Source organism: Castor canadensis, chromosome 5 (genome assembly GCF_047511655.1).
Source record: "Castor canadensis chromosome 5, mCasCan1.hap1v2, whole genome shotgun sequence".
NCBI lineage: Eukaryota > Metazoa > Chordata > Mammalia > Rodentia > Castoridae > Castor > Castor canadensis.
The window spans coordinates 62,411,802-62,437,246 of NC_133390.1; the positions used below are offsets into that span (position 1 = coordinate 62,411,802).

At 41.7% G+C, this 25,445-nt stretch overlaps 3 protein-coding genes across 15 annotated transcripts in view; 2 read left to right on the top strand and 1 right to left on the bottom strand.

The window, feature by feature from the left end:
- Gramd1c (GRAM domain containing 1C) overlaps nt 1-6,071 on the top strand; it is a 62,653-nt gene extending 56,582 nt beyond the window's left edge. For 3 of the 7 annotated variants that reach the window (XM_074073175.1, XM_074073170.1, XM_020181970.2), the window contains one exon: nt 4,342-6,071. In XM_074073175.1, the coding sequence (XP_073929276.1) occupies nt 4,342-4,422 (81 nt within the window). In that variant the 3' untranslated portion in view covers nt 4,423-6,071. Of the gene's footprint in view, nt 1-3,012; nt 3,136-4,341 lie in introns of all 7 variants that reach the window. The other 4 variants (XR_012447936.1, XM_074073173.1, XM_074073172.1 and 1 more) reach the window with 4 other exon arrangements.
- Nucleotides 6,072-7,604: 1,533 nt separating this feature from the next.
- Nucleotides 7,605-24,702, top strand: Zdhhc23 (zDHHC palmitoyltransferase 23). Of its 3 annotated transcripts, none has more exons than XM_074073185.1 (4): nt 7,605-7,747; nt 13,878-14,588; nt 16,403-16,570; nt 24,571-24,702. In XM_074073185.1, exons 1-4 carry the CDS (start codon nt 7,605-7,607, stop codon nt 24,599-24,601), a joined length of 1,053 nt encoding a protein of 350 aa, XP_073929286.1. In that variant the 3' UTR covers nt 24,602-24,702. The 3 variants fall into 3 exon arrangements, with proteins under 3 accessions (XP_073929286.1, XP_020037557.1, XP_073929285.1); XM_020181968.2 differs by lacking the exon at nt 24,571-24,702 and adding an exon at nt 18,098-19,451; XM_074073184.1 differs by lacking the exon at nt 24,571-24,702 and adding an exon at nt 18,098-19,451 and having other exon boundaries at nt 16,412-16,570.
- The window catches only part of Ccdc191 (coiled-coil domain containing 191), an 82,583-nt gene continuing 76,438 nt past the window's right edge, over nt 19,301-25,445 (bottom strand). For 4 of the 5 annotated variants that reach the window (XM_074073178.1, XM_074073177.1, XM_074073176.1 and 1 more), the window contains one exon: nt 19,301-24,757. In XM_074073178.1, the coding sequence (XP_073929279.1) occupies nt 24,613-24,757 (145 nt within the window). In that variant the 3' untranslated portion in view covers nt 19,301-24,612. The remainder of the gene's footprint in view (nt 24,758-25,445) is intronic. The other variant, XM_074073179.1, reaches the window with a different exon arrangement.

Consider the following 25,445-nt stretch of genomic DNA (forward strand, 5'->3'; position numbering starts at 1 on the left):
TTATGGAAAAGTGTTTGGTTTTTCTTTATTACTCCGCCACCCTTCCCCAACATAATTTCAGTTTCCTACCATCTTCCGAAGGAAGTTACAGCATGATTTGGGTTACATCAATACTTGGTATTGACTCTGTTTTGACCAAGTTTGCTGTTCCAAGCTCCAGGACTACCTTTTCTATGCCTTAGGTTATCCTTATAATTACTTTCTTATCAGTTTCATCTCCTAATTCTGTTTAAAAGTCTCCTGGTGAAATCTGTATTTACTGATGGTGCCTTCTACTGACTCCAGTCAGGTCCAGGGGTCCTCTGTGTCAGGTGCACAGCTATCATCCTGGGATTCCTATTGTCTATTATTTCTGCTTCGTATGTCCCATGTTTTTCCTTCTTTTTTTTCCTTTTTGCCATGCTGGGGACTGAACCCAGTGCCTCATGCATGCTAGGCAAGTGCTGTACCACTGAGCTATATCCCTCACTCCTACTTTTTTCTTTTAATGGAGCACACCCTTTAAGTAGCTTCCTGAATTTGGAGGTAAATGTTTTAAGAGTACAACTTCCTGAAAAAAGTTCATTTTTTGAAGGTGCTGGTAGTTGAACTCAGAGCCTCATGCTCATACTTACTAGGCCAGGGCTCTTAACATTTGAGCCACTCTCCCAATCCTTTTTTGTGTTGGGTATTTTCAAGATAGGGTCTCACAGACTATTTGCCTGGGCTGGCTTTGAACCATGATCCTCCTGCTCTCTGCCTCCTGAGTAGCTAGGATTACAAGCTTGAGCCACCAGCACCTGGACCTTTCTGATCTTTTTATATGCAAACTCATTCTCTATAGTTGTGAAAATTTTCTTGAGTCATATAGTTGATGATTTCCTCCTTTTCATGTTCTTTCTCCTGATTTTCAGTAGGTTCTATTGTTCAGATGTAAGCTGTGTTAGCTTTTTGTAGCTATGACAAAAAAAAATAGAAAAACAACTTAAAGGAATAAAGATTTATTTTGGCCCTTGATCCCTTGCCCCCATTGCTGAAATGAGACCAAACATCCATGGTGGAGCAAAGATAGGAGGGGGAAGGAGGGGTACAAGGGAGGAGGGATAGCATTTGCAGAATATTTAAGATCCAGTAACATCAGCCTTCTGTTGAATGGTTTGTATAATTTTTTTCTTTCCAGCTTTTATCTCTTTGTCTTTGTGTTCTACTTCTGAGAGATATACTCAACTTTATTTTCAGATTCTCCTATGGAGTTTTCCAATTTTTGCTAATAAGTTTTTAATTTTAAAGAGAGATTATTTTTCTGAATTGTTCCTTTTGTGGTGGTGTAATCTCTTTTTTAAAAAATTTTTTCGCTTTACTGGGGTTTGTATTCAGAGCTTTCACCTTGAGCCACTCCACTTCTTTTGTGATGGGTTTTTTCAAGATAGGGTCTTGAGAACTACTTGCCCAGGGTGGTTTCATACTGTGATCCTCCTGATCTCTGCCTTCTGAGTAGCTAGGATTATAGGTGTGAGCCACTGGAGCTTGGCAGTATTTTTTAATAACCACAATTTTCAGCTCTCTGAGGCTAGTACTGACAGTTAAAATTTTTCTTCTTCTTGCATACTCATTTTACGTCAAGATCCTTTCCCCTGGTTTTAATGTCTGTCTTTAGCTTAGAGGGCCCATGGATTTCTGGTAGTCCTTGCTTGTCTGCTCATGTGGATAAGAGGCTCTTAACACGTAGCTTGGGCTTGTGTGTCCTGAGCTTCTCCGTCCACCTGGCTGGAATGGCAGTTGATTAATCCTGTTACTATCTTCAGGTCAGTCAGCTTGCCAGATGATTGGTCAGTATTCACAGAAGAGATGCTTCCAGTCTCCTAGCTAGCCAGAGCTGGCTGGCTAGCATCTGGGGAGCTGAGTGTAAAAAGAGGAATGGTGAAGGCAGAGCAGAAGAGATAGCCTTAGTCTTCGGCATACACTTTTTCATTTATCCCTGAGCTTTTGCTATGGCATTGTCCTTAATAACCAGGTGTCCTTCTTTATTATCCTCTTCAAAAACTACAAGTCTAGATTTCTGCCTAGGTAGTAATAGACATCAGGTGCCCCAAGTTTAATCTAGTCCTTCTTATTTTGGTTCTTCTTTCTGGCCATCAGTACCTGGTGATCCTGACTGTTAGCTCAGCATTGAAGTTTTTTTCAGGCCTGCTAAGTCTTTCATCTGCTTTCTAGTTCCCAATGTTGCATTGCTCTTGCCTCCTTTCTGTTCCTCCTGCCTTTGTGGACTAATGCCTAAAAAAATCTCTTTACTGTACTTTTAGTGGGATTTCAGGAGGAACAAAATTGGATGCGTGTTCACTCTTGCCTGGTTTTCTTCCTTCATATCCGCCCCCCACCATCAACAGTGCTTGAGATAAGGTCTGCAGTGATCTCTTTGTAAAAATAATGTACCTTTTTTTTAGTCTTCATCTTGCAGTGTCAGAATTTGACAGGGCTGACTACTCCTTTCTTGAACTGTATCTAATCTTGCCTTTTTTAAAACCATTAAAGGCTGGGGCTGTAGCTTAGTGGTAGATAACTTACCTAGCACATGCAAAGACCTGTGTTTGATCCCCAGCACTTGAAAAAAACCAAAACAAAATAAAACAGCTTTATTATGATAGAATTGACATACTAAAAATTCACACTTTTAAAGAACTTTTATAAGACTGACATGCTACCTTCTGCACTAACAAGTCACCTTAAAGAATTTTTAGTATATTCCCAAGGTTGTGCAACTTCACCACTATCTAATTGCTGAACACTTTCATCACTCCTGAATCAATCCTATACCCATTAGCAGTCACTCCTCTCAATCCCTGGTACCTACCAATCTACTTTCCATTACTACAAAGTTTTCCTCTTGAAGACTTTTCATATAAATTGCCCTTACAATATGTGACTGGCTTCTTTCACTTAGAGTATGTCTCTTCTACTTGACCAACTTTTCTAGGCCCCAGTGCTCCGGGCTCTGTGTTACATCCTTTTCCTTCTCTACTACTTTCCTTTTAGGCAATTTCATCAACTCGCCTAACTTTAAATAACTACTCCTGTCTTGGTCCATTTGTGCTGCTATATTAAAAAACAAATGGAAGGAAGGAAGGATGGAAGGAAGGAAGGAAGGAAGGAAGGAAGGTAGGTCTTAGACTGGATGGTTTATAAGCAACTGAAACCTCTCACAGTTCTGGAAGCTGGAAAGTTCATCAGGGTGCTGACAGGTTCAGTATCTGGTGAGGGCCCATTCCTCATAAATGGAGTCCTCAAATGGCAAAAGGGACCAATTGTCTTAGCAAGTTCCCTCTAGCCTTTTTATAAGAGCACTAATCCATTCATGAGGGCAGAACCTATCACCTTCCAAAGGCAACACCTCTCAATACTGCTGCATTGGGGATTCAGTTTCAACATGAACTTTGGGGCAAGAGGACACAAACATCCAAACCACACCAACTCCCAAATCTGAATCTCTCACTCTGACCCCTCCCTTGAGCTCTGAACTCATGTAGTCACTTGCATCTTCATCTGGATGACTAAGAGGCATCCCAAACTGATTATGCCCAAAACAGAATTCAATTTTCCTAAAGGCTAAAACTCAATTCTCTTCTAGTGGACCTCAAATGATAACTACTATGCTCTAATTTCTCAAGTCAAAAGTGTAGGAAATAAGTATATATTTATGTGATTATTGGTTTTGGTTCATCCCTCATGAGTCTGTCAGCTCTATGAAAGCAGGGAGCCATTTTGGTTCACCATCATATACTCAGTGCTTAGCATAGTGCCCAGCATGAAATAGATATGCAATAAATATTTGTTGAATGAATGAATAAATATAACAAAGAATAAGACATATTTTTGTCTTGAGTTGCTTACAATTTTATTAGAAAAATCAGATGCCCATGTGTATAGTTAAATAATATAAAAAGTACAAAATTAAATGTCAAAGTATTAAGTAGTAAGCGAAAACTACATGGACCAATGGATATGTGCAAAGGAACATGAGCACAATAGGAAGGAGTGGCCTAGCATAGAACCTGTGTTTATAAGGATAGTGAAGACACCACTGCAACTTCAGAAAACACTTAAGAAAACAAGCCTTTCGCTTGGAATAATTTGATTAGTGGGCCTACTGGAAGGCAGAATGTACAACAGCAGGAAGAACAGCCAATACTCCAGCACATGGGAGGAATTCTGTAGCAGTCACCCTGATAGTCAGATGTCCTATCATCAGTGTTTTATTTGTGCACTGGTATAACCAAAATTATATTGAATATAATTGTAAACTTTTGGCATAAAATGTCAGAAAAATTTAAACAATTTGGTTTTGAAAATTAATTTTGTTTGCAGCTGAAGAATTCCCTTGTTATGCTTCAGAAAACCTTTGATCTACTAAATAAGAACAAGACTGGCATGGCTGTTGAAAGCTAGTGATTTTAGGACTGAAATTGTAGCTACTTGGAATGACAAGAAAACATCTGGAAGAAAACCAGAGGATGAAGGATTGTCATAGGAACATTTCCACTTTTTCTTATTATTGGCACTTTTAATACAAACATTCTTTTTAATAACATTTACTTGATAATTATTCTCTGATGGTCTTAAGAATCTATTCTTTCACTTCCTATAGATATTTTTAAGCTGTGACTTTCTCCAGCGAACCGAGAAATGTAATTCTGGAACTGAAATTCTGTGATACAAAAAGAAAAGGATACGCTCTGAATTGAGTGGTACGGCTTCTTTTCTACAGAGAGGCTTGAAGATTGATGCTTTAAATTTACCTGTTAGCACAGAACCAGGATGTGTTCAATAGAATGTGTTTGCACTTGATATAATAGGAGACTAAGAATAATATAAAAAGTCACTTCATAATCATTACTATTTTTAAAGGATCAATTTTCAGGCATATACAACATTTCTAGGTTTGTATCTTATAAATATTATGCTCTCTTTATTTGGCATGCAAATTCAATGGACCTTTTGAATCTGTGTTGATGGATATTATCTAAAATGTTCTTCAGCCATGTATCTTTATGAAAGAAATGTTTATTAAGGTGGTGGAGGTGAAATTATCTTGCCTCTTCATACATCAAAAGGCAGAAGAGGAGTCAATTTAGCAAAAGGAAGCACTAAGTAGGATACCAATGCTCAAAATGAAGAACCATCCTCTGAGTTTTAAAAACCAGAAGGTATTGCTAAAATCTGGGCATTTAGTGATAAAAGTCAGATGCACACCTGAACTAAGCTTGGATTCTGCTTAGCAGTCCCATCTGGTTGTGTTATTTTTCAGTAGCCATGTATGACTTCATTCTTTATATGTGTGTGTGGCTTGTTTTTACTTGGTAAAGTATAAGCCAGACACAAACTCTTCTAATAAATACTTTTGGGAAATGTATGGCCCAATACTAGTGCACTGTGTGAAGTTGTAAGGCACAACCTTGGACTCTTTCATATGAGATTTTAAGGCATTTTTGTGTCAGTACAAAGGCTGTGAAAATTAGGATTCTGAACTGACTTGAAATCAGACTTTTTCATGAGTTAGGAAAAATTCAGGAAGTCCTTACTGTCTTCTTGAGGTCTTTTTCTGGAAAACACACACACACACACACACACACACACACACACACACACACACACAAAAACTGTATATATTCTTACTGTTTAAACAACTGTTACTTTAGTTTAAGTGTCCCTTTTTTCCCCAGAGTCACCAAAGCTACATGGCATCACCGAAGTAATTTTTGAGATGATTGTATGGAAAGAAATATGGACTGGATTAGAGCGAAAATACGTTCTTTGGGTGAATCTCAACTAACCTAAATTTATCTCTCTAAGGTGTTTTTTATTTGGTTCCTTTTTTGGCGGTAAGAATTTATGAAGTGTCTGGCTGTGAGCAAGAGTGACTGGATTATAAACGTGAAACTGTTAAATTCACAAAAATGATTACCGACAATATTTTTGTGGTTTCTCTAAAACTCGTCCTTTATAACATACCTCAAAGATTACCAAAGATGCTTTATAAATTATATGTATACAGAATTCAATTAATAAACTGCACCTGTTATGTTAATATCAATAAACTCCAAAATGCCTGAGTTGCATTTTTTTCTTTTTCTGCTTAAAAACAAAGACAAAAACCTAGAAAGCCCGAGGCAGTGGAAACGTGTCCAGAGTCTACACTCTAACATTTCCTGCAAAACTAAAACCCGAAGAGGACTCTTGGGGGAATTTCGTTTTCCAGGTTGTAGACTCCTGGAGCAAAAGTACTGGCGAGGCCTGCGAGCGAACGCGGCCCGCGCTCCTCGGAATCAGAAGGGACAAGCTGGTCAGCAAAGCTCCACCTGGGAGCGGGTTGGGCCTTTAAGGGAAGGTCCGCGAGTCCGGGGGAGGTTCCTCGGTGACACTGCGGGGGAGCGCGTCCCCTAACGCCTGTTGCCGGCGCCGGTCTCTCGTACTTGCGAAATCCACGGCTTCCCGGGATTTGTCTCCGCACCTCGCCCGCACCGAGGACTCCGGAGACCCACGCGCCGCCCGCAGTGCCCGGAGTGGGCAGGAGGGGCGGGGTCCGCCCTGCGCCCCGCGGCCAGGACGGTCTCGGGAACCGGCGCTCGGGTCCCGCCAGGGCCGCGGGCCGGGAGGCGGGGCCTCGCGGCGGGCTCGGCGGGGCGCGGGGCGGCGGGCGGCGCACGTGCGGCGGGCGGGCAACCCCGGCGCGGGGGCGGGGCACCCGGAAGCGCGCGGACTTGCGGCGCCGGGCCGGGCTGGCCGGGGTCAGCGGGGACCGCACCGGGAGGCGCGCGCCGCCCGGCCGCGGTCCGCTGCGGTCACAGGTGGGCGGCTGCGGCGAGGGTTCAGCCACGCGGAGCGGAGGTCCCCAAGACGCCGGCTGTCACACCCGGAGCCCAGCGGAGCCGAGGTCGGAGACGATTCCGCGGCTCGGGAGGAGCCGATCCTTCGCCACTCCGTGTCTGTCCCCGGCGGCAGCCGCACCTCGGTCGGGAGGACAGGTAACTTCCCTTCCAAGGTCATTCTCCGGGCGGGGCGGCGCTCGAGGGCCGCCCACGTCCTCCCTATTGGCGGGGGCGGGAGAGGCGCGCCCGGCGCGGGGCTGCAGAAGCCGGGCTGGACCGGGACCTCGGAGCTGGTGGCACTCCCCGGATGGGTTGGTGGCCCCAGGGCGCGTCCTAGGCTTCGCCTTGCCCTGAGGATGAGTTAACGCAGCGCCCGGCTTCGGGGCGGGGACCGCTCGGCCCTGCCCACTCCGCACCCGCAGGTGAAAGCATCCGCCCGCGCTGGGCTCTCCTGACCGCGTGGTCGGCTGTCGCCATGGGGACGGTTGGTGCCCAGACAGCAGTAGCCCTGGTTGGGAAGGGGAGGTAAAGTTAGCTCCGAGACCCTAGAACCTCGGTCTGGTCACGCAGTTCCACAAAAGCCTGATGACACTGGACCCCTTCACCCTTTCTTCTCATTTTTGATAGCTCAGGCGTTGGCGTTAATCAGAGAGAAGCGTGGATGTGTTTACAAGATGTGAGTTGGCTTCTTTTCGCCTTTACCTTCTGAAGGGCTAACGTCTCGTGGTGACAGGTGCACATCATCACACACAAGAGCCAGGTATGAAGCTAGTGAAGAAAAAGAAAACCGAAGAGCCTGAATTGGAGCCCCTGTGCTGCTGCGAGTACATAGATCGAAATGGGGAAAAGAACCACATGGCTGCTTGTTTGTGTGATTGCCAAGATCTCGATGAAGGGTGTGATAGGTAAGAACAGTGTTTCTTGATGCTGACCCCACCGGTCCTTTTGAGAACTACCGTGTGTACTTCAGCTTTGCCATTCTGAACGCTAGAATTTGCTCTCGATTCTATTTACAAGGATCTAAAATTGAGAGTCGTTTTCTGTGTCAAGTGTGAGGATTTTATAAAGAGGAACTATGCAGAAGTGCACAATTATCTGTCCAGCTCAGTTTACTAGAACATTATAATTTTTCAGTTAAAGAGAGATGATGGACAGAACACGCAAATAAAGGGATAGTAGGCAAGTGAAATGTATTTAAAAATACAAGCCATCAGAATCTGTAAGTTTAAAAATGAACATATTAATTCCAGAAAAGTTCCTAACTTCTCAGTGGTAGACTCTCATTAGAGACTTACTAAATGTGACTGATTGCACCTGGCCACAATGGGCCTTGGGGCTAAAAGATGATTTTCCTGTTGTTGGTTCACCCGTTTCTGCTGAAGAACTGCAGCCAGAGGCATGTACCTTCCCTGGACAGGCTGCTGTCCCTCCGTGTGAGCAGCAAGACTGTCTTCATTGATTACTGTATTTGGCCTTTATGCTCACCACCATCTCAACGGTGGAAGTTACTGTCCAAAAAGAACAATTTTAACATTAATGAAAAAATTCATATCAGGAAGTAATAAACTGGTTTTTAGACATTTTCTAAATCATATATTTAAAAACTATTATATGGTAAGTATCATATGGGGAGAATAGGGATGGTAGAAATTTGGTTTTCCCATGAACACTTAATTCTGGTTAAAAAAAAAGTCACTGCAATGACAAATTGTTGACTTAAAGCTTGGTGCATTAATCTAGCTATGAAAAGCATTCCCTGGGATCACTGCAACCAATCTTGACCCCCACAGACCACAACCTCTGTGTAATTCTTCTGTGGCAGTGTCTATAGTCTTTTTTACAGGTGGCTTTAAATACAGATTTTTAGACTTAGTCTAAAATCCATACTGAGAAAATGGAGCACTCTGCATTAATGAATGAGGAGAGGATGCTGTTCTCATAACCACCATCACTCAAGACCTCAGCTTTTCCATTGACTTTGCTAACCCTTCCTCCCTCAGCCCTTGAGACCTGGGCTGTCCCGAGTTCTGTCCTCTGCTTTCCATACCCTTTTCCTCTGGAGATGGGCTTCCAGTGTTTCATTGTCCCTACTGATCGGTATGACACCCAGATGGTTATCTCCTACTCATTTCCACATTCTGGTCCTACTTTTAAAAATGATCTAGAATCAAAGTTATTTTTGCTTAGACTTTACCTCTTGTTACTAGCCTGACTCAGTCCATTGAGGCTGCTGTAACAAAATAGCTTACAGTGGTGTATTTATAAATACAGAAATGTACTGCTCACAATTGTGGAGGTAGAGAAATTCTGGCAGATAGAGTATCTGGTGTGGGCCCTCTTCCTTATAGACAGCACCTTCTTGCTCTGTCCCCACCTGATGAAAGGGTGAATGACCTCCCTTGGACTTCTTTTGCAAGGGCACTAATAGCATTCATAAGAGCTCTGCCCTCCTGAAGTAATGAGCTCCTAAAGGTGCTACCTTTTGATACTGTTGCACTGACGAATAGGTTTCAACATACGTTTTGGTGGGACACAATATTCAGGCCCATAGTATTTCACTCTGGTCCCCAGAATTCAGGCCCTCACATGCAAAATATATTCTTTCTACCTGACAGCCTCAAAAGTCTACTTGTTTCAGCAATAGCACAAAAAAGTTTTGGTGTTTTTTGTTTGTTTGTTTCATGGTACTGAGCTTTGAACTCCCAGCCTCATGCTTGCTAAGGAGGCGCTCTACCTCTTGAGTCATTCTGCCAGCCCAGCACAAAGTTCAGAGTGTGGTCTAAATACCATCACCTAAATCAGATATGAGTAAGACTCAAGTACAATTCATTCTGAGGCAAATTTTCCCCCAGCTGTGAACCTGTGAAATCAACTAGTTGTGTGCTTTCAAAATACACTAGTGAGACATGCATTGAGTAGCCATTACCATTCCAAAAGTGAGTATAGGAGAGAAGAAAGGAGTGACAGGTCCTATCAGGGCAAATAACACTGAGTTTTGAGCCTTGAGGATGGTATTTGGCCCTTCCAAGACTAGCTGAGATTGAGGTTGGCCTCCCAAGGCTCTAGATGTTTAGGCCCCACAGCTTTGCTGAGTTCAGCCCGTGCTCTGGCCCTCCTCTGTTGGAGTTGTGTCTGCAGCTCTCTCATGCTACTGGAGTAGCATGCTGGCGTGGCATCTACTCCTCTGGGGTCTTGGTGCCCCTATAGCTCTTCTGTAGTTGTTTGGAGACCCCACCCCCTGCTCCACTGGGCAGTGCTGTAGTGAAGGCTCTGTGGTGGCTCTGCACATCATTGAGGCTCCCTGAGACATCCTTTGAAATCCAGATGGAGATAGCCATGCCTCTACTGCTCGTGTACTCTGCACACATGAGGAATTGGCACTATATAGATACTGCTAAGCTTTACCACCCATGTCCTTTGTGGCCACTGGAGTCACACCTGGGACTGCTATGGAATGACTGTACCTAGGAGCAGAGAGTTGAGGTGGTACTAGGCAGTGAGCCTCCAAGTTTCACAGGTGTCTTGGGCCTTTTCTAAGAAACCGTTTTGTGTCAAGGCCCCAGTATTCTGGACTTGTGTTAGGAGTGGAGCCCCAATCTCTGAAATGCATTGAGGGTCATCTTTCCACTGTCGTGATGAATAGCACAGGGCTGACCTTCACTGAGCATCTTATCTGCCTTGATGTTCTCTTCCAAACATGCTTTCTCATTTGTTACCATATAGATAGGCTGAGAACTTTCCAAATCTTCAGATATTCCCTTTGAGTCTAAATTCTATCTGTAAAGCCGTTTCTCTCCTCACTTTTACTATAAACATTCAAGAGAAGCTATACAGCACTACAAATACTTTGTTTAGCAATTCTCCCACCAGTTATATTTAAAACACTTTTATTTTAGTGTATGATAGTTATATAGGGCATTTCATTATGACATTTCCATATTACATGTATAATACCCCAATTTGGTTCATCTCCTTCATTCTCCCTCCAACTTCTTAAAGTGACTTTATCAGGTTTCAGTGTTCCATATTCACACTTATATAGAAAGTACATCAGCCACGTTCACCCTCCTTTACCCTCTTCATTTCCTTTCCCCTTAACATGACCTGTTTTACATCCCTGTCCTTCATTGTTTGGGTGTCTGTTCATTGTGTGGGGACTTTGCCTTGGTATTTTACCTATAAATATATTTGGTTTCAACCAGTCTGTCTAACCTCCTCCACTATTATTCTTCCCTTTTCCCCCTACCCTGTAATTGTTCACCAGTTTTCAGTGCATTTCATTGTATCTTGTTCCCACACAATATGTGATATATTTCATTATTATTCACTCCCTATCATTCTTTTCTTCTCCTCCTCCTCACTTAGTTTCTTCTAACAGTCCCATTTTTGGAAATATGTTCTGTATATATTTTTATGTATATAGGATAATGTTTGTATTGGGTGTGTCTTCCACATATGGGAGAAAATATGCCATCTCTGTCTTTTTGAACCTGGCTAATTTCACTTAAGATGATACTCTCCAGTTCTATCCATTTACCTGTGCCCTCAAAGTTTCATTCTTCTTTATGGCTGAATAAAATTCCATATATCACATATTTTAAACTGTTCATCAGTTGTAGAGCATCTGGGCTGTTTCTGTTGTTTGGCTATTATGAATAATGCTGCAATAAACATGGGTATGCAAGTGTCTTTATTGTATCCTGACTTAATTCCTTTGGATATGTGCCTAAGAGTGGTATTGCTGGATCATATGGTAGTTCTATTTTCAGTTTTTTGAGGAAACTCCATGCTGCTTTCTATAGCGGTTGTACTAATTTACATTCCCATCAACACTGTATGATGGTTCCTTTTTTCACTTGCATCCTCGCCAGCATTTGTTGGTGTGTTCTTGATGAGAGCCATTCTAATAAGAGTGAGGTGGAATCTTACTGTGGTTTTGATTTGCATATCCTTTATGGCCAGGGATATTGAGCATTTCTTCATGTGTTTTTTTGGCCATTTGGACTTCTTCCTCTGAAAAATCTCTGTTTATAGTTCATTTTGCCCATTTCTTCAATGGGTCATTGATTCTTTGGGAGTTTAGTTTTTTGAGCGTTCTGTAAATTCTGGTTATTAATCACTTTGTCAGATGTATACCTGGCAAAAGATCTCTTATTCTGTGGGCCGCGTCCCCTATCTTGTGACTGTTTCCTTTGCTGTGCAGAAGCTTTTTAGCTTCATGTAGTTCCATTTGTCAATCCTTTCTCTTAGCTGCTGAGCCATTAGATTCTATTTAGGAATTTATTGCCTATGTCTGTATGTTCCAGTGTATTCCCTGCTCTAGATTTAAAGGTCTTTGATCCACTTTGACTTGATATTTGTACAGGGGGAAAGACATGGATCTAGTTTCAGTCTTCTGCATGCAGATATCCAGTTTTTCCCAGCACTGTTTGTTGAAGAGGCTGTCTTTTCTCCATCATATGTTTTAGGTGCCTTTATCATAAATCAGGTGGGCATAGCTGCGTGGATTTATGTATGGGTCTTCTATTCTGTTTCATTGGTCCTTGTGTCTGTTTTTGTGTTACTACCATGCTGTTTTTATTGCTATGGCTCTGTAGTACAGTTTGAAGTCAGGTATTGGGGTACCTGCAACTTTGCTCATTTTACTTGGTATTGCCTTGGCTGTTCATGGTCTTTTTTGCTTCCAAATGAACTTCAGGGTAGATTTTTCAGTCTCTGTGATGAATGTCATTGGGATTTTGATGGGAATTGCATTGAACATGTAGACTGCTTTTGGTAGTATAGCCATTTTCACTATGTTGATTCTACCAATCCATGAGCACGGGAAATCTTTCCACCTTCTGTAGTTTCTTTGATTTCTTTCTTCAGTAGTTTATGGTTTTCATTGTAGAGGTTTTTCACTTCTTTTGTTAAGTTTATTCCTAGGTTTTTTTTTTTTTTGAGGCTATTGTAAATGACTTCCCCCAGTTATTCAGTCCCATCACTCTACAAAACTCTAGGACATATGAACACAACTCAGTCATCTGCTTTGTGGATGGTGCTTTCTTGCTGCATCCTCATTGGCCTCCTTTATGAGGGTACTAATCCCACACGAGGGCTCTGCTCTCATGCATGACCTCGTGACCTTCTAAAGGCCCTATCTGTCCATTTCTCTCTTCCCCATTTCTCCCTCTCTCCCTCTCCCTTTCTCTAAGACAGGGTGTTGTTACCTTGCCCAGGCTGACCTTGAATTGCTGGACTCAAGCAATCCTTTTGCCTCAGCCTCCCAAGAAGCTGGGACTACAGCTGTGCAATCATGCCCAGCAGCCTCATCTCTTAATACTAATGTGTTATGGATTAAGTTTTAGCATGAATTTTGGGGAAAACACAAATATTCAGACCATAACATAGCCTAAGTGTGCAAAAAAGTTAGCAGATGCCATTCTGTTTACCAGCATCCATCACTGGACTCATTCTAGACTGGTTCACTCCTTGGGCCCAGGACAGGTTTTACGCCGCACCCATTTCTCTTCACTGGAATGCCTCCCTCCCTTCCTTTCCTCTCTTGTAAATGGTCAAGCACAGATTCTACCTTTCTGCCTAGACTCCTGATAACTCTACCTGGAAGTGTTTGCCCTGCTAGTAACCATCACAAGAGTTCATTGGATGATTACCGTTTACCTAGTAATTTTTGAATTCTCATGCTGTCTGTGCACAGCTAGATTGTGAATTTTTTGATTCTTCTGACCACTCACCCAAGTCTAAGCATTACTTGTATGGACTGTGTGTTTATACCTATTATGTGCCTATGTATTTGTTTAAGAAATAATCTTGACTGTTAAATTTCTGTGTGCTATGTTTTTATTATATTTTGTTCCTATTGTAAAAATAATGCATGAATCTGAAAAGTTTGGGTTTAGTAGTAAGAAAATAAAATAAATACATGGCCTTTGGTCTCTTTTACCACTTATCTTGTTGTTTGGCATTCAGTGTTCCGTAGTTTTTAATTTAGCAAATGCATATGAAGTGCCTTTTCTTTGTGCTCTTTCTGAATAGATGGATTACGTGTAAATCAGTGCAGCCAGAGACTTGTGAAAAAATCATGGATACAATTTCTGATCGCCTACGAATTCCTTGGCTTAGAGGAGCCAAAAAAGTTAACATTAGTATCATTCCTCCACTTGTCCTTCTTCCTGTCTTTCTTCATGTGGCTTCTTGGCATTTCTTGCTGGGGGTGGTGGTTTTGACCTCCCTTCCTGTGCTGGCACTGTGGTACTACTACCTCACTCACAGAAGGAAAGAACAGACTCTGTTTTTCCTGAGCCTTGGACTGTTTTCACTGGGCTACATGTACTGCGTGTTCCTGAGGGAAGTGGTCCCCAAAGGGCGTGTGGGGCCCACTCAGCTGGCTGTTCTTACCTTCGGGTTATTTCTGATACTCTTAGCCTTGTACAGAGCCAAGAAGAATCCAGGCTACCTCAGCTATCCAACAAGCAATGACAAATCCCTAAACAGCAGCCAAATTGAATGCCTGAACAAAAAAGGACAGGAGAAGACCACAGGGTTCCCTGGAGCAGATACGTCAGGTAGTCTCAGCAATCGCACGCTGAAGGATGATCTTAAAAGCTCCTCCAGGATGGGGGCTGAAAGCCCCACCAAGGCGAAGGAGGACTGGTGTGCCAAGTGTCAGCTGGTGCGACCTGCCCGGGCATGGCATTGCCGGATATGTGGCATCTGTGTGAGGAGAATGGATCATCATTGTGTCTGGTATGTTGGAAAAATCTGGAGGGCTGGAAAGTATAATTTCACATAACAGTTCTATAGCCATATTTGATTGTTCTTTGTGCTATCCTAAAATTTCTCTCCTTCCCAGTTTTACACCTTGTAGATATTTGTGGGCTGTAAGGATTTTCCCACTTAGTCATCAGTTTGAGTTTCACAAATTTAGTTCTTTCAATCATTTCCTGAAGGAGAAAAGCTTGTGTGTTGGGATTTTTTTTTTCTTTCAATTTTCCTTTTAACTTCTCTTCATTTATCTTCTCCTTTCTACTAGATTGATTAAGAAGAATTATCAGTATAGGTGTATTTCCTTCCTCCTTTTGAACACAGAGATGGGAAAGAATTCACCTATTTTTAGGTGACTTTTGTCTTCTTGCTGTACATGGTTAATAACTTTTGATGCTCTAGTGATTTCCCACTCCACAAGCCTTTATTTGGTTGTTAGTAGACAGATGGGCTTCTTTTGTACCTTCCAGCTGGCCAATGACAAGGAAGACACCTAAGGCTCGTAAGATAGAAAGTGCAGTGTTTAAGTATAATGTTGCAGCTTTATTGAGAAACTCCGAACTAAAGGCAGTGTAATTACTCAGATGTGAATGTTGTACGTAGCATGTTTGTAGCCTCATTGCTCTTAAGGCACTTGTGATTATTAAAATTTTACTTTGAGGACATGTGGTATACTCCCCCCTCAGAGGGGACATAGTAAAGTGTGAGAAGCAGGAAAGGCCAGGTGGTACTGGAGTGGACCACAAATGGATGATCCTAGTACAGGGACAGCTCTTTTCTGAGACTTTGTCTTTAGGAATAGACAAGGTTTTCCTTTTTAGATACTACTCTTCTTTGTCTTCTTCATTTATTCCTGTCATGTGTTTCAGTATGCATATGTGTTGCCCTGTTTCCAAATGCTAGTTTGCAGAAGACCTGATAGCCCCTCCTAAATGGAACCCTCCTCTGGCCACCCAAACATCCTGGGGTACAGTGAGCAGGACAGATGGCCTGTACATCCTGTTGTACAAATGGTCATCACAGGACCATTTTGCCTGACAAATAGTGTGCATATTATCATGTTGTTTTCCACCCCACACCACAGTTTTAATCTCTTCGGATCTTTTTATTATTCTTTTATATAGTTAACATAAACATACTTTCCTGTACAATATAGGAAAGTTTTTTTGGTTTTTTTTTTTTTTTTTGGTGGGACTAGGGTTTGAACTCAGAGCTTCATGTTTGTAAAGCAGGCACTTTACTACGTGAGCCACACCTCCAGTCCTGTACAGTACTTCTGACTTGGGGCATTTTTAAAGTTTATATAACTGTGCTGTATGTTTTTGATTTAGCGTGGCAATGATAATGTTAACTCTCTTTGTAGCTGGGTAATAGACTTTACTTACTAGTAATAGAAAAAAAGGATGGGGGTGTAGCTCAGTGGTACAGTACTTGCCTGGCATACTCAAGGCCTTGGGTTCAATCCTCAGTACTGCAAAAAAAATTATATATATTATGTATTTAAACTATATATTATATATATAAAATATATGTACATATATATGGATGTTAACTAGGTTCTGCTTTTTACTTAGTTGTATCCTTAAACTAAATGATAATGATTCCACTTTGTAAATAGCAGAGAATATAAGACAGCATCACTCAGTGGAAAAGTTTTGAATTTCCTAAACTGAAAAACAGAACTTTTTAATAGCTGAAATAAACACTGTTCCGATTTTAAAAGCTTTCTTGTTTATTATGTGAGTTACATAAAGAACTTTTTAAAACATTTGCTTTTTTCTCTCTGCTATTTTGAGGATAAATAGCTGCGTTGGAGAATCAAATCATCAAGCATTTATACTTGCCCTTTTGATCTTCTTGCTTACTTCGGTGTATGGGATAACGCTGACTTTGGACACCATTTGTAGAGATAGAAGTGTCTTCACAGCTCTCTTCTATTGTCCTGGAGTTTATACAAATTACAGGTGAGATGTGTATCCCTCAGTGCTTAGGCCCAGAAAACAAGTAGTAAATGTTGCCATTGGCAGGTTGTTTGTTGCTCTGATGGGAGTTCCCAACCAAAACATAGGACAGGCTATGGGAATTGCTGGGTATTCCTAAAATTGCAAACCAAATTGTATAGTGGTTATGTGCGTTTTCCTAGGGTGATAATCAAAAGGATCACTGACCCTAAGCAAATGAGCAACCAGTGCTCAACAAACAGGCTCAAGCTTAAATAGGGAATTCCAGAGTCAAATGACCACGTTGATGGCCTTTGTTTTCTGTCTAATCTCTCAGAGCATTTCTTAAATTGCCACTCATTAAAATTTCCTTTGGCATTGTTAGGTGGGGGCCATTTCCATAGTGAAGATTTCCATGCGGGGCCTAATCTGGGATTCTTCACTGTTGACTCCACCACCTACTCCCAACACCAGGGGCTCCTCCTGCCCGTGTTCTTTGTTCACTTTGTTCATTGAGACTGAGGCTGTGTCTTCTTCTTCCTTCTCACTCTTCATTTCAGAACCATCACTGCTTTCTCTGCCTGTTACCCCTCCGCAGCATTTGTTTTATTAGTAAGTCTGCAGACAGTGCTCCCCATTGCCATTCTAGATGGGGACATTTGTGGGCATTATTAAAATAGCTTAGTTCTCCTCTCCAGGGTACGTTCCCTCTCTAGACATGTGGAGAGTCCAGTTGTGAAATTCTTGACTGACACTGTGAGTGCTAAATGTCCTAAAGCAGAGCATGTCTCTGTGCTCTGTGGGGTGACTTAAATCCTGTTGTTGAGGATCTTGGATTCCATAATCTTCAAGGTCTTTTTCAGCTTTACAAATAAAGATTCTGTGTGAATTTATTTGCAACTAACTCTTCACTTATGAATGTTTGAATGAATATAATCAATATTCATTGATTGAGCTAAGCAGCACCTCCCCCACCACCACACATACACATATACAGTCTCAGAAGGAGCCTGGAGGGAGCTTTCCTGTCCTCTGTGAGTCCATTTGGCTTTAGGAAACCAGGTGTGAAATGGCCTCTGCATATCTTATAAGTAGAGAAAGAATGGTGATGAATCACATTAGCCCTGTTTGTAGGTAGGGTAGCTTTGTAGAAGACATTTACGGCAATCTCCTGGCCTTCGTCTTCTCATGACTTTATACAGTTTAGGAATTAATCATTGAACAAATGATGTTGAATGCCATTGTGTGAGGCGCTGTGCTGGTCACATGGAGGACACAAAGTGTGAAGCAACGACAAAAGTGTTGCTATTCTTGTATGGCATTCTAGAAAAAGAGGCACCTACTGCATCTTTTAGTTTTAAAAACTAAAATAGGACATTTTACTTCTCATAAGTGAAGCTGGTTATCGGTGTTCTAAGCATATTAAGATGTGAGGATTGGAGAAGATGCCCAGAGGCCTTAATAATAAGTAAAAAGTGTATGACATGTCAGTCTGGTTTCTGAATGTGACAAAAATGACAGCTTCCCTGACTGGCCTTTTCCCCCTTCCAGCTCGGCTCTGTCCTTCACCTGTGTGTGGTACTCTGTGATCATCACAGCGGGCATGGCCTATATCTTCCTGATCCAGCTGATAAACATCAGCTACAATGTGACCGAGAGGGAAGTCCAGCAGGCCCTCCGGCAGAAGACTGGGCGCCGCCTTCTCTGCGGGCTCATTGTGGACACGGGCCAGTACAACAGGGGCTTCCTGCGGAACTGGCACCAGTTCTCTACCCTGGGCACACACCCATTCCCCCACCCTGCCGAGGACATTGTCTGAAGTGCCTTCTGCATGGCTGAGGGGTGGCTCCTTCCTCTGTTCCTTTCCATCGTACACTTCAGTGTCCAGAGGATGTTCATTTCTCCCCCGTTTCTTAAAGGCATTGTAGGGCCATGCTCAGGTTTGGGGACTGGACTGAAGTTAATTTTTCTGACTTCATAACTTAAGAGATTCTTCTATTGAAGCAGTAAAAGTAGAGCCATTTCTTTCCAGTCACTTTCTTAATTGACTCAGCCACCAGAAGTTGAAAAGGATGTGGATTGCTAATGCACAAATTGATAGAAGCAATTCCTGTCCATTTGTATGGGGGAAAAGAGTTTTGGATTAGGATAGTTTCTAGTCCCTCTTTCAATTCTTAATAGCCATGTGACCTTTGGTAGAGTCACTTTCCCAAGTCTCAGGTTCACCTGTAACGTGGGGTACCACTACCTGCCCTGGCTACCTCAGAGGGTCAGTTGAGGGATAAGGGATGTGGACAGCACCACAAAACAACTCAAGCACCTGGAGGTATGAAGTAGTGTTAGGAGAATCCCAAGACTGAATAAAAATGTTTGTAGGTCAGAATATTCAGGCCAATAATAGGGTAATCAGTTTTCAGCGTATGCCATGTTGTACAGTTACGGGAATTTCTCCTTATTAAGTCTTATACGTTAACTACTCACACAGGGTAGGAGATGACCAGATGGATTGATGCTTGTCATCTGATCTTCAAAGGACAGTTGATAATGATAAGAATAATCACTATAGTGTGTAGTGGTCATGAGCTTAAGTGATGAGTTCTTACTTTTTTTTTTTTTTTGAATGTGCTTTTGGATTTACTGTGACTGACTCTGCTAGGCATTGACGTTTTCTCTCCTCTGTCCATGTTTTACCTGGTAAGGTGCTAGCACACTTGTGGTAGTGGCTGAAGAGGAACAGACACTCCCATGTGAACATTTTGCTCTCTTTCCTGGGTAGTCTGGCTGATTAATATCAAGGGCTTGAATTTTCTTTGTTGTTGTTCATGTAAACATTTCAAATGCTGTCAGTTTATAGTGCTACATTATAAAACTCAGTCTTGTGGCTGAACTTTCTCTGAGGAGTTGATTGACACCTGTCTACTTGACTTGCCCATTGCTTCCCATTCACCCTTCCCCACTCAAAACTATCTCACCAGGAGAGAAAAAAAAACAAAAAAACAGGGTATATGTGGTTTCCAGTAATTAATGGGTTAATGGTCTTCCTTTGCTTTTCCCCAAATAACACATTGCTTCTTTAATCATGTCAAGACTGAAAATGATGAAAGATTAGTATTTCTATAGAATGGATCATTCTGCCATAGAACTAAGAGGAGGGAGATTCAGATGGAGGAAAAATACCCTCTTGAAGTGTTTGGTTTTATGTACTGTCCTGCAATTCCAAAGATGTAAGAATTTAAGAATCCCAAAGTTCTTAAATTTGCTTTGGCCTATTGCATAATATAGAGAAAATATTGCTAGCTTTTCCCATCATTCTGTGCATGCTGCTTTAGCAACAGATTTATAAACGTTGAGAAGAAATACTTCTACTTCCTGCATTTCTGCCCTCTGCAGTTAGCACCATCTCTTGCCATTAATCCTGGCTGTCCTTAAGACAGCTGCCACATATTCAGGCTTGTCATTGCTCTCCCCAGAGATGAATTGTTTAATGAGTGATAGGCTCTGTATTCCACTGGGACGAGCCAAAGTACAAGCCAGGGGATGTTAGCAGATGCTGTGGTTTCTACACCGATGCCCTCTCCCTGGCCCAGAGTCATATATTCATTGGAATTAAAGTTGGTTCCGATATAGTGCATTTCTTGCTGTGTCGGTTGTAGATAAGAGAGATGGTAATGATGTCAAGGACAGTATATGTAGGCAGAAATAGGTAGTTTTTCATGTCTCTTGAATGCCAGCTATATAACTAACTCTGACTGTCTAGCACTAGATAATAAAATTCATAGAAACATTAGTCAGTAATTGTAGATTGCTAAATCTTTCACAACAATCCAAATGTGATGGGATGAAGATGAGTTGTAGAAAAAGACCAAAGTCATCGGGGAGAATTTGGAAGGATCACCATCTTTCATTGTTAACAACTCACCGTTAATGATCACCTGGATGAGTCAGGTCAGTTTCCCTCACTTGGACAGAGACTCCTTGCTTACTGGAATTAGGGGGCTTGTTTTAAGTTCCATGAGAACTTGTCAGGAAGCTCAAACCTGTAGGAGGATTGTTGGTTTGACCATGTCATAATGGCCTTCTGCAGTGTTTCTGCCTAAAAGAGCTGCAAACAAGGGGTTATCTATGTGGAGGGCTGGGCATCCTTGCTTTATAGTCCTAGGCTTTCAGGCCTTTTATGATGTGGAGCTATTTGAGAGATTTTTGTTACAGGCCTTGGTTTTCTCCAGAGGGCAAAGGCTCTGTGAATGGGTTGTCCCAGACAGTGAAGAATTGCCTGTAAATTTATAAACCAGTCTCTTGGCCATGGGAGCAGGACTGTTCCCCCATCATGTGATTCTAAACAAGCAGATCCCTTCTCTCCCCACTCTTCAGCCTCTGTTAGAAGCACTTGGACGTGGCGCTTAATAACCTGCTATGTCCTTTCCACTTACCATTATTTTCCCACCATGTATACTTTCCTGGGGAAAAGGAATGGGTCCTTTTGAATGATTTTTAAAACATTAAGGACCAGGATTGGCTGAAAGGAGAAAATCCTTCAATATTTGAAATGTTTCTTAGGACATACGCGAGGGTCTCTGTGGTTTTAACGTGGTGCTCCTGACATGAAGAGGCCATTAACGATGCCTGTTCGGTAGGTTAGGTCACTGTAACGTGGCTAAAGCACAGGCTTAAATGTGTTTTCAGGACAACATGCTGCTGGTTTCACCTCAGACACATGTAAATCTTTGCTTCCCAAGTATTTTCCTTTGGTGAATGAAGTGATTGTGTCTTCCATTGTACTATTTGCCTGAAAAAGAGATTGCTAAAACTTTATTTTGCGCAGTAGTCCATGGTACTTTTGATCTTTTTAGCAAGAGAAAATTTTCTATACTAAAATCTTCCACTGCCAGAAAACACATAGTAAGATTTTACGTAATACTGATCATTGCTTAACAGACTTACTTCCTTTGGGTAAGACATTAGCTTTTTATTATAAAGCTCAAGTAATAGAAGGAAAAATACATCTAGTTTTAACCAGGCTATTTAAAAGTTAGTATTTTGTGAGACTTAGGGTCTCTTTAAAGTGGGTTAAGTAGGTTTATGTGACTTAACTTCATTTTAGCCATATTTTGGTACCCTGAATTTTGAAAAGGAGAATTTCCTCAAACAAGCAATGGACAATAAGTGACTTCTGCTTAAAGCTCCTGTTCGGAATCTGGTTTTCTCAGCAGCAGTTTGACAAGTATATTAAACACAGAAGGCAATGCAGAGGAGAATGAAAGCCATGCTAAACTTAATACTGAATAAAATTCAGTGTCTTCTTGTGGATGTTTGCTGTGATGAATACTAACTTTTTGCAGAATCAGCTAAATTTACTCCTGTTGCTAATGGATCGTTACCCAGATTTCAGCTGGGACTAAGCATTTCATTGCATCAGCAGCAGCAAGCCAAAGACTGAACTGCAAAGGAGACCGATTTCATAGAGGTTGTGGCTGTTTCCAAGTTAGTCTTGTGACTTAATACACTAGTCTTCCCAATGGCACTTTTTGTCTTTAGAAATTCATATTTAAAAGGCAAAGCTTTAAAATCAGAGCTAATCTATTCTAATTATTGACTAAAATTCTCTAATTCTGCATGTGGAGCCACTGACAAGATGTCATTTTACAGAGCGTGCAGACTCAACTCATGATCCTGTGGTCTAGGTGATTTGATGGTTTGAGTTGTGAAGGCTTTTCATTTGATTATGTTTTTGGGTCTGATGTTAGACTGAAGGGAGCCCAAAAATATTGATTTAATATTAAATTCAATATTTGACATAATAGGCCCAACAACATTACAGGTGATTTCTGAAGCCAAGCTGGAGGCTGTGGACTAAACATTTTGCACTGTTTTTATACTTGTACTGATATCCTCTTACCACCTCAGACTCAGACACAAGGCCTTTTAAATGGAGATTTTACAAATTACTGCCATTTGTGTAAAGTAATGTCCTGTGGTCAAGTTGTTTAAATGAAAAATAAAGTGCTTTCTTTAAGGAAAATGGTGTTCCTTGGTGTGTCTTTTGCTTAAAACCCAGCGTGGTAGTGTGCTGCCTCCTTGCTGCTTAGATGTACATCCTGTGGACCTGTACCCAGTCCTGAACTGTCACTTTCCCGATGGATATTTTTCCAGTTTTATAGATCAGGATATTCCCTATTTGGGCATTATGTTAGTGGCACTTCCAATCATAACTTCACAATAGCCCAGCAACAAGATGATTTTTCTTTTCTTTTTTTTCCTTTTGCAGTACTGGGATGTGAGTTCAGGGCCTCACACTTGCTGGGCAGGTGCTCCACCACTTGCCATGCCCACAGCCCTTCTTTGCTTTAGTTATTTTTTGGATAGGCCTGCTCATTCTTTTCCCCAGGCTGGCCTTGTACCATGAGTCTCCTATGTATGGCCTCCCACATAGCTGGGACCACAGGCATGCAGAACCACACCAGCTTATTTGTTGAGGTGGGGGGAGTCTCAATAACTTTATGCCCTGTGCTGGCTTTGAATAGCAATCCTCCCAATCTCTGCTCCCCGTGTAGCTGGGATCACAGATGTAGACTAGTGTACCTGGCCCCTTATATCGCTTTAGAAGGTTCTATAAATAGGTAAGCCTGGCTGACTAAGCATGGACTGTGAAAGACTCGATTTCTGGTCTGATGCATCAGGTGAAGCAAAAATAAAGTTTGAAGAAAATTTAAAATTTATGGGATTTATTGAGGCTCCTGACATGTTTACTTAAGGAATTCACCCTTATATATAGGGTTGGCTTAAAATTAGTACTGGTTTTTAAATGTGAATATCAGCCAATATTCTGTAAATTGCTATAATCTAGTATAAACAGTGGTTTAAAGGGAATGAGATTACAGCCCTTAGTCTTGAAAACACTTGAGGTTTTAGATAACTGTACAATGAAATTAAAGGGAAAGGTGGGGGTGGACTGTAGAAGAGTCCACTGTTCAGTTTGGGGTGCTTTGTGTAGTGAACCCTTACACATCTTTCATGAACAAAGAATGTAAGTCATTTTGCAGGTAGAACTGGAAATCTTAGGAAGCATGAGATAGGACCAAGCATATTTACTTGAAGGACCACAGAATATTATTTTACTAATTCAAACTTCCAACACCAAATCATAGTTACCTCAGGCCTATAACTATCTTTTTTGTTTTACTGTATTTATGGACTATTTGAATTTGTTACAATAAAAAATTCTTTTCCTAGCAGGTAATTCTCCTAAACAATTCACAGAAGAGAGCACCTTAAAGATGAAAATATTCTTTGAACTCATTTTAAAATAAGTATCTCAATATCTAGATCAAACTGGTCTGAGGATTAGAGGACAAATCAAGTGGATTACTTAGAAGTTGCAAATGGGAGCAGGACCAGATTCTAATGAATGACTGGGCTGCCCTTGATAGAGTTATTACTAGTGTTTGGAAATTCCTCCATGCTTAATTAGGTACAGCATCTCTGGTGCCCTAGTTTCCCTGAAATCAAGGTGTTGCCTTCTGCTGCAGCAGTGTAGAGTACCTTTTGAAATGTGATTCAAAAAGCAATGGGTGTGGTGGGGAGCTTGTCACTGATGTTGAGGTACTAGAACTCTTATCACCATGCCTCCTTTCTTAAGTACCCCCATGTTTTGTTTCTATTTAAAGTTACACTTACCAGCAACTCATAAAGCCATAAGATCACATTTTCCCTCACAAGCTTGGGCAGGCAAACACTTGTCCTTTTTGAAGTTTACTACACTAAAAATACGTAGGATACATTTGAACAGTGGTACTCTAGACTATTCCTTTGGATGATCCCACTGTGATAAGGTGCTATGAATGACTAGCAAGCCAGGAGAAATCAAAGGATGAAGTACAAATTCCCCAAATAATTCCTCTGGTCCAAGAAGTATCTCAGAAAATAGACCAGGTACAGGTATGTATGTGGGAGAGTGGAGATAACACACACACACATTCTGTACCAACTAAGATTCCCTTCCTAATCAATGCAGTTTTTGTGTGCAGGCACACCAAAGACTCATCTGACTTGGGCTGAGCATCTAACAATCACAGTGGCGCCAACATCTGGAAGTCTGGAAGAATTTCAGCGACCTTCCTGCGGAGCTGCTCTCGCCTTTCTTCTTTCACTCTTTCCTCTGTCATAAATTTTATGAACTTCTTCCATGTCTGAAATGTGATGCTGAGAGTCTTCCTTTGAGGAGAGAGAGGAGGAGAAAAAGTGCAATACTAAGGAAAAGTAGGCTTTCCAGAGGAAGGATGTTAAAAACTATAAAAAGAATTTTCATGTGAATAAAACATTATGTACAAGGTATGGAGATCACAACTGGGATCCAGACAGTGTGTGATGCTATGAAGAAAGTTAAGTGATGGAAGGGGATAAACTGTGTCTGAAAGGGCAGTGGTTTACATTTTTGATCAGATGGTCAGGGAAAGCCTCTCTGAGGAGGGGACATCTGAGCAGAGCACCCACTGCTGATAACGCAGGCTATGAGACATACTCCTTAGTTGGTCGGACCACAAGCTGCTCATGGTGCCCAAGCCAGGACTAGCAATACCAACAAGGACTCAGGCAGCTGCAACCCTCTGGGCAAAGATGCTAGAAAATCACATGCAGAATGTGACACAGATATAGACATCGAGGACCCTGTGCTTTAGCCATGTTTTAAAAGCCTGCTGGTAACCTCACTTCCGACAACAAAAAACAAACCTGGATTTCAGTTGATAAATAAAAGTACCTTAACATCAAGTTGTGGAAACATAGTTACTGGGGAGGGGTGCTGTTGAAAGCTGAGTGTTTCTTATGTCTCAGGGAAGCATGTGTGGTCTTTGAGGGCTTCTTAATACCCTCTCCATCTGAATACTAGGGATGTGGAGGTGAA

Bases quoted from the DNA above. Each gene is read 5' to 3' on its own strand.
- Zdhhc23 (XM_020181968.2), top strand. From the start codon at position 7,605: ATGAAGCTAGTGAAGAAAAAGAAAACCGAAGAGCCTGAATTGGAGCCC. The intron at 7,748-13,877 runs GTAAGAACAGTG...CTTTCTGAATAG, and splicing joins CTCGATGAAGGGTGTGATAG to ATGGATTACGTGTAAATCAG. The intron at 14,589-16,402 runs GTATGTTGGAAA...TGCTATTTTGAG, and splicing joins ATGGATCATCATTGTGTCTG to GATAAATAGCTGCGTTGGAG.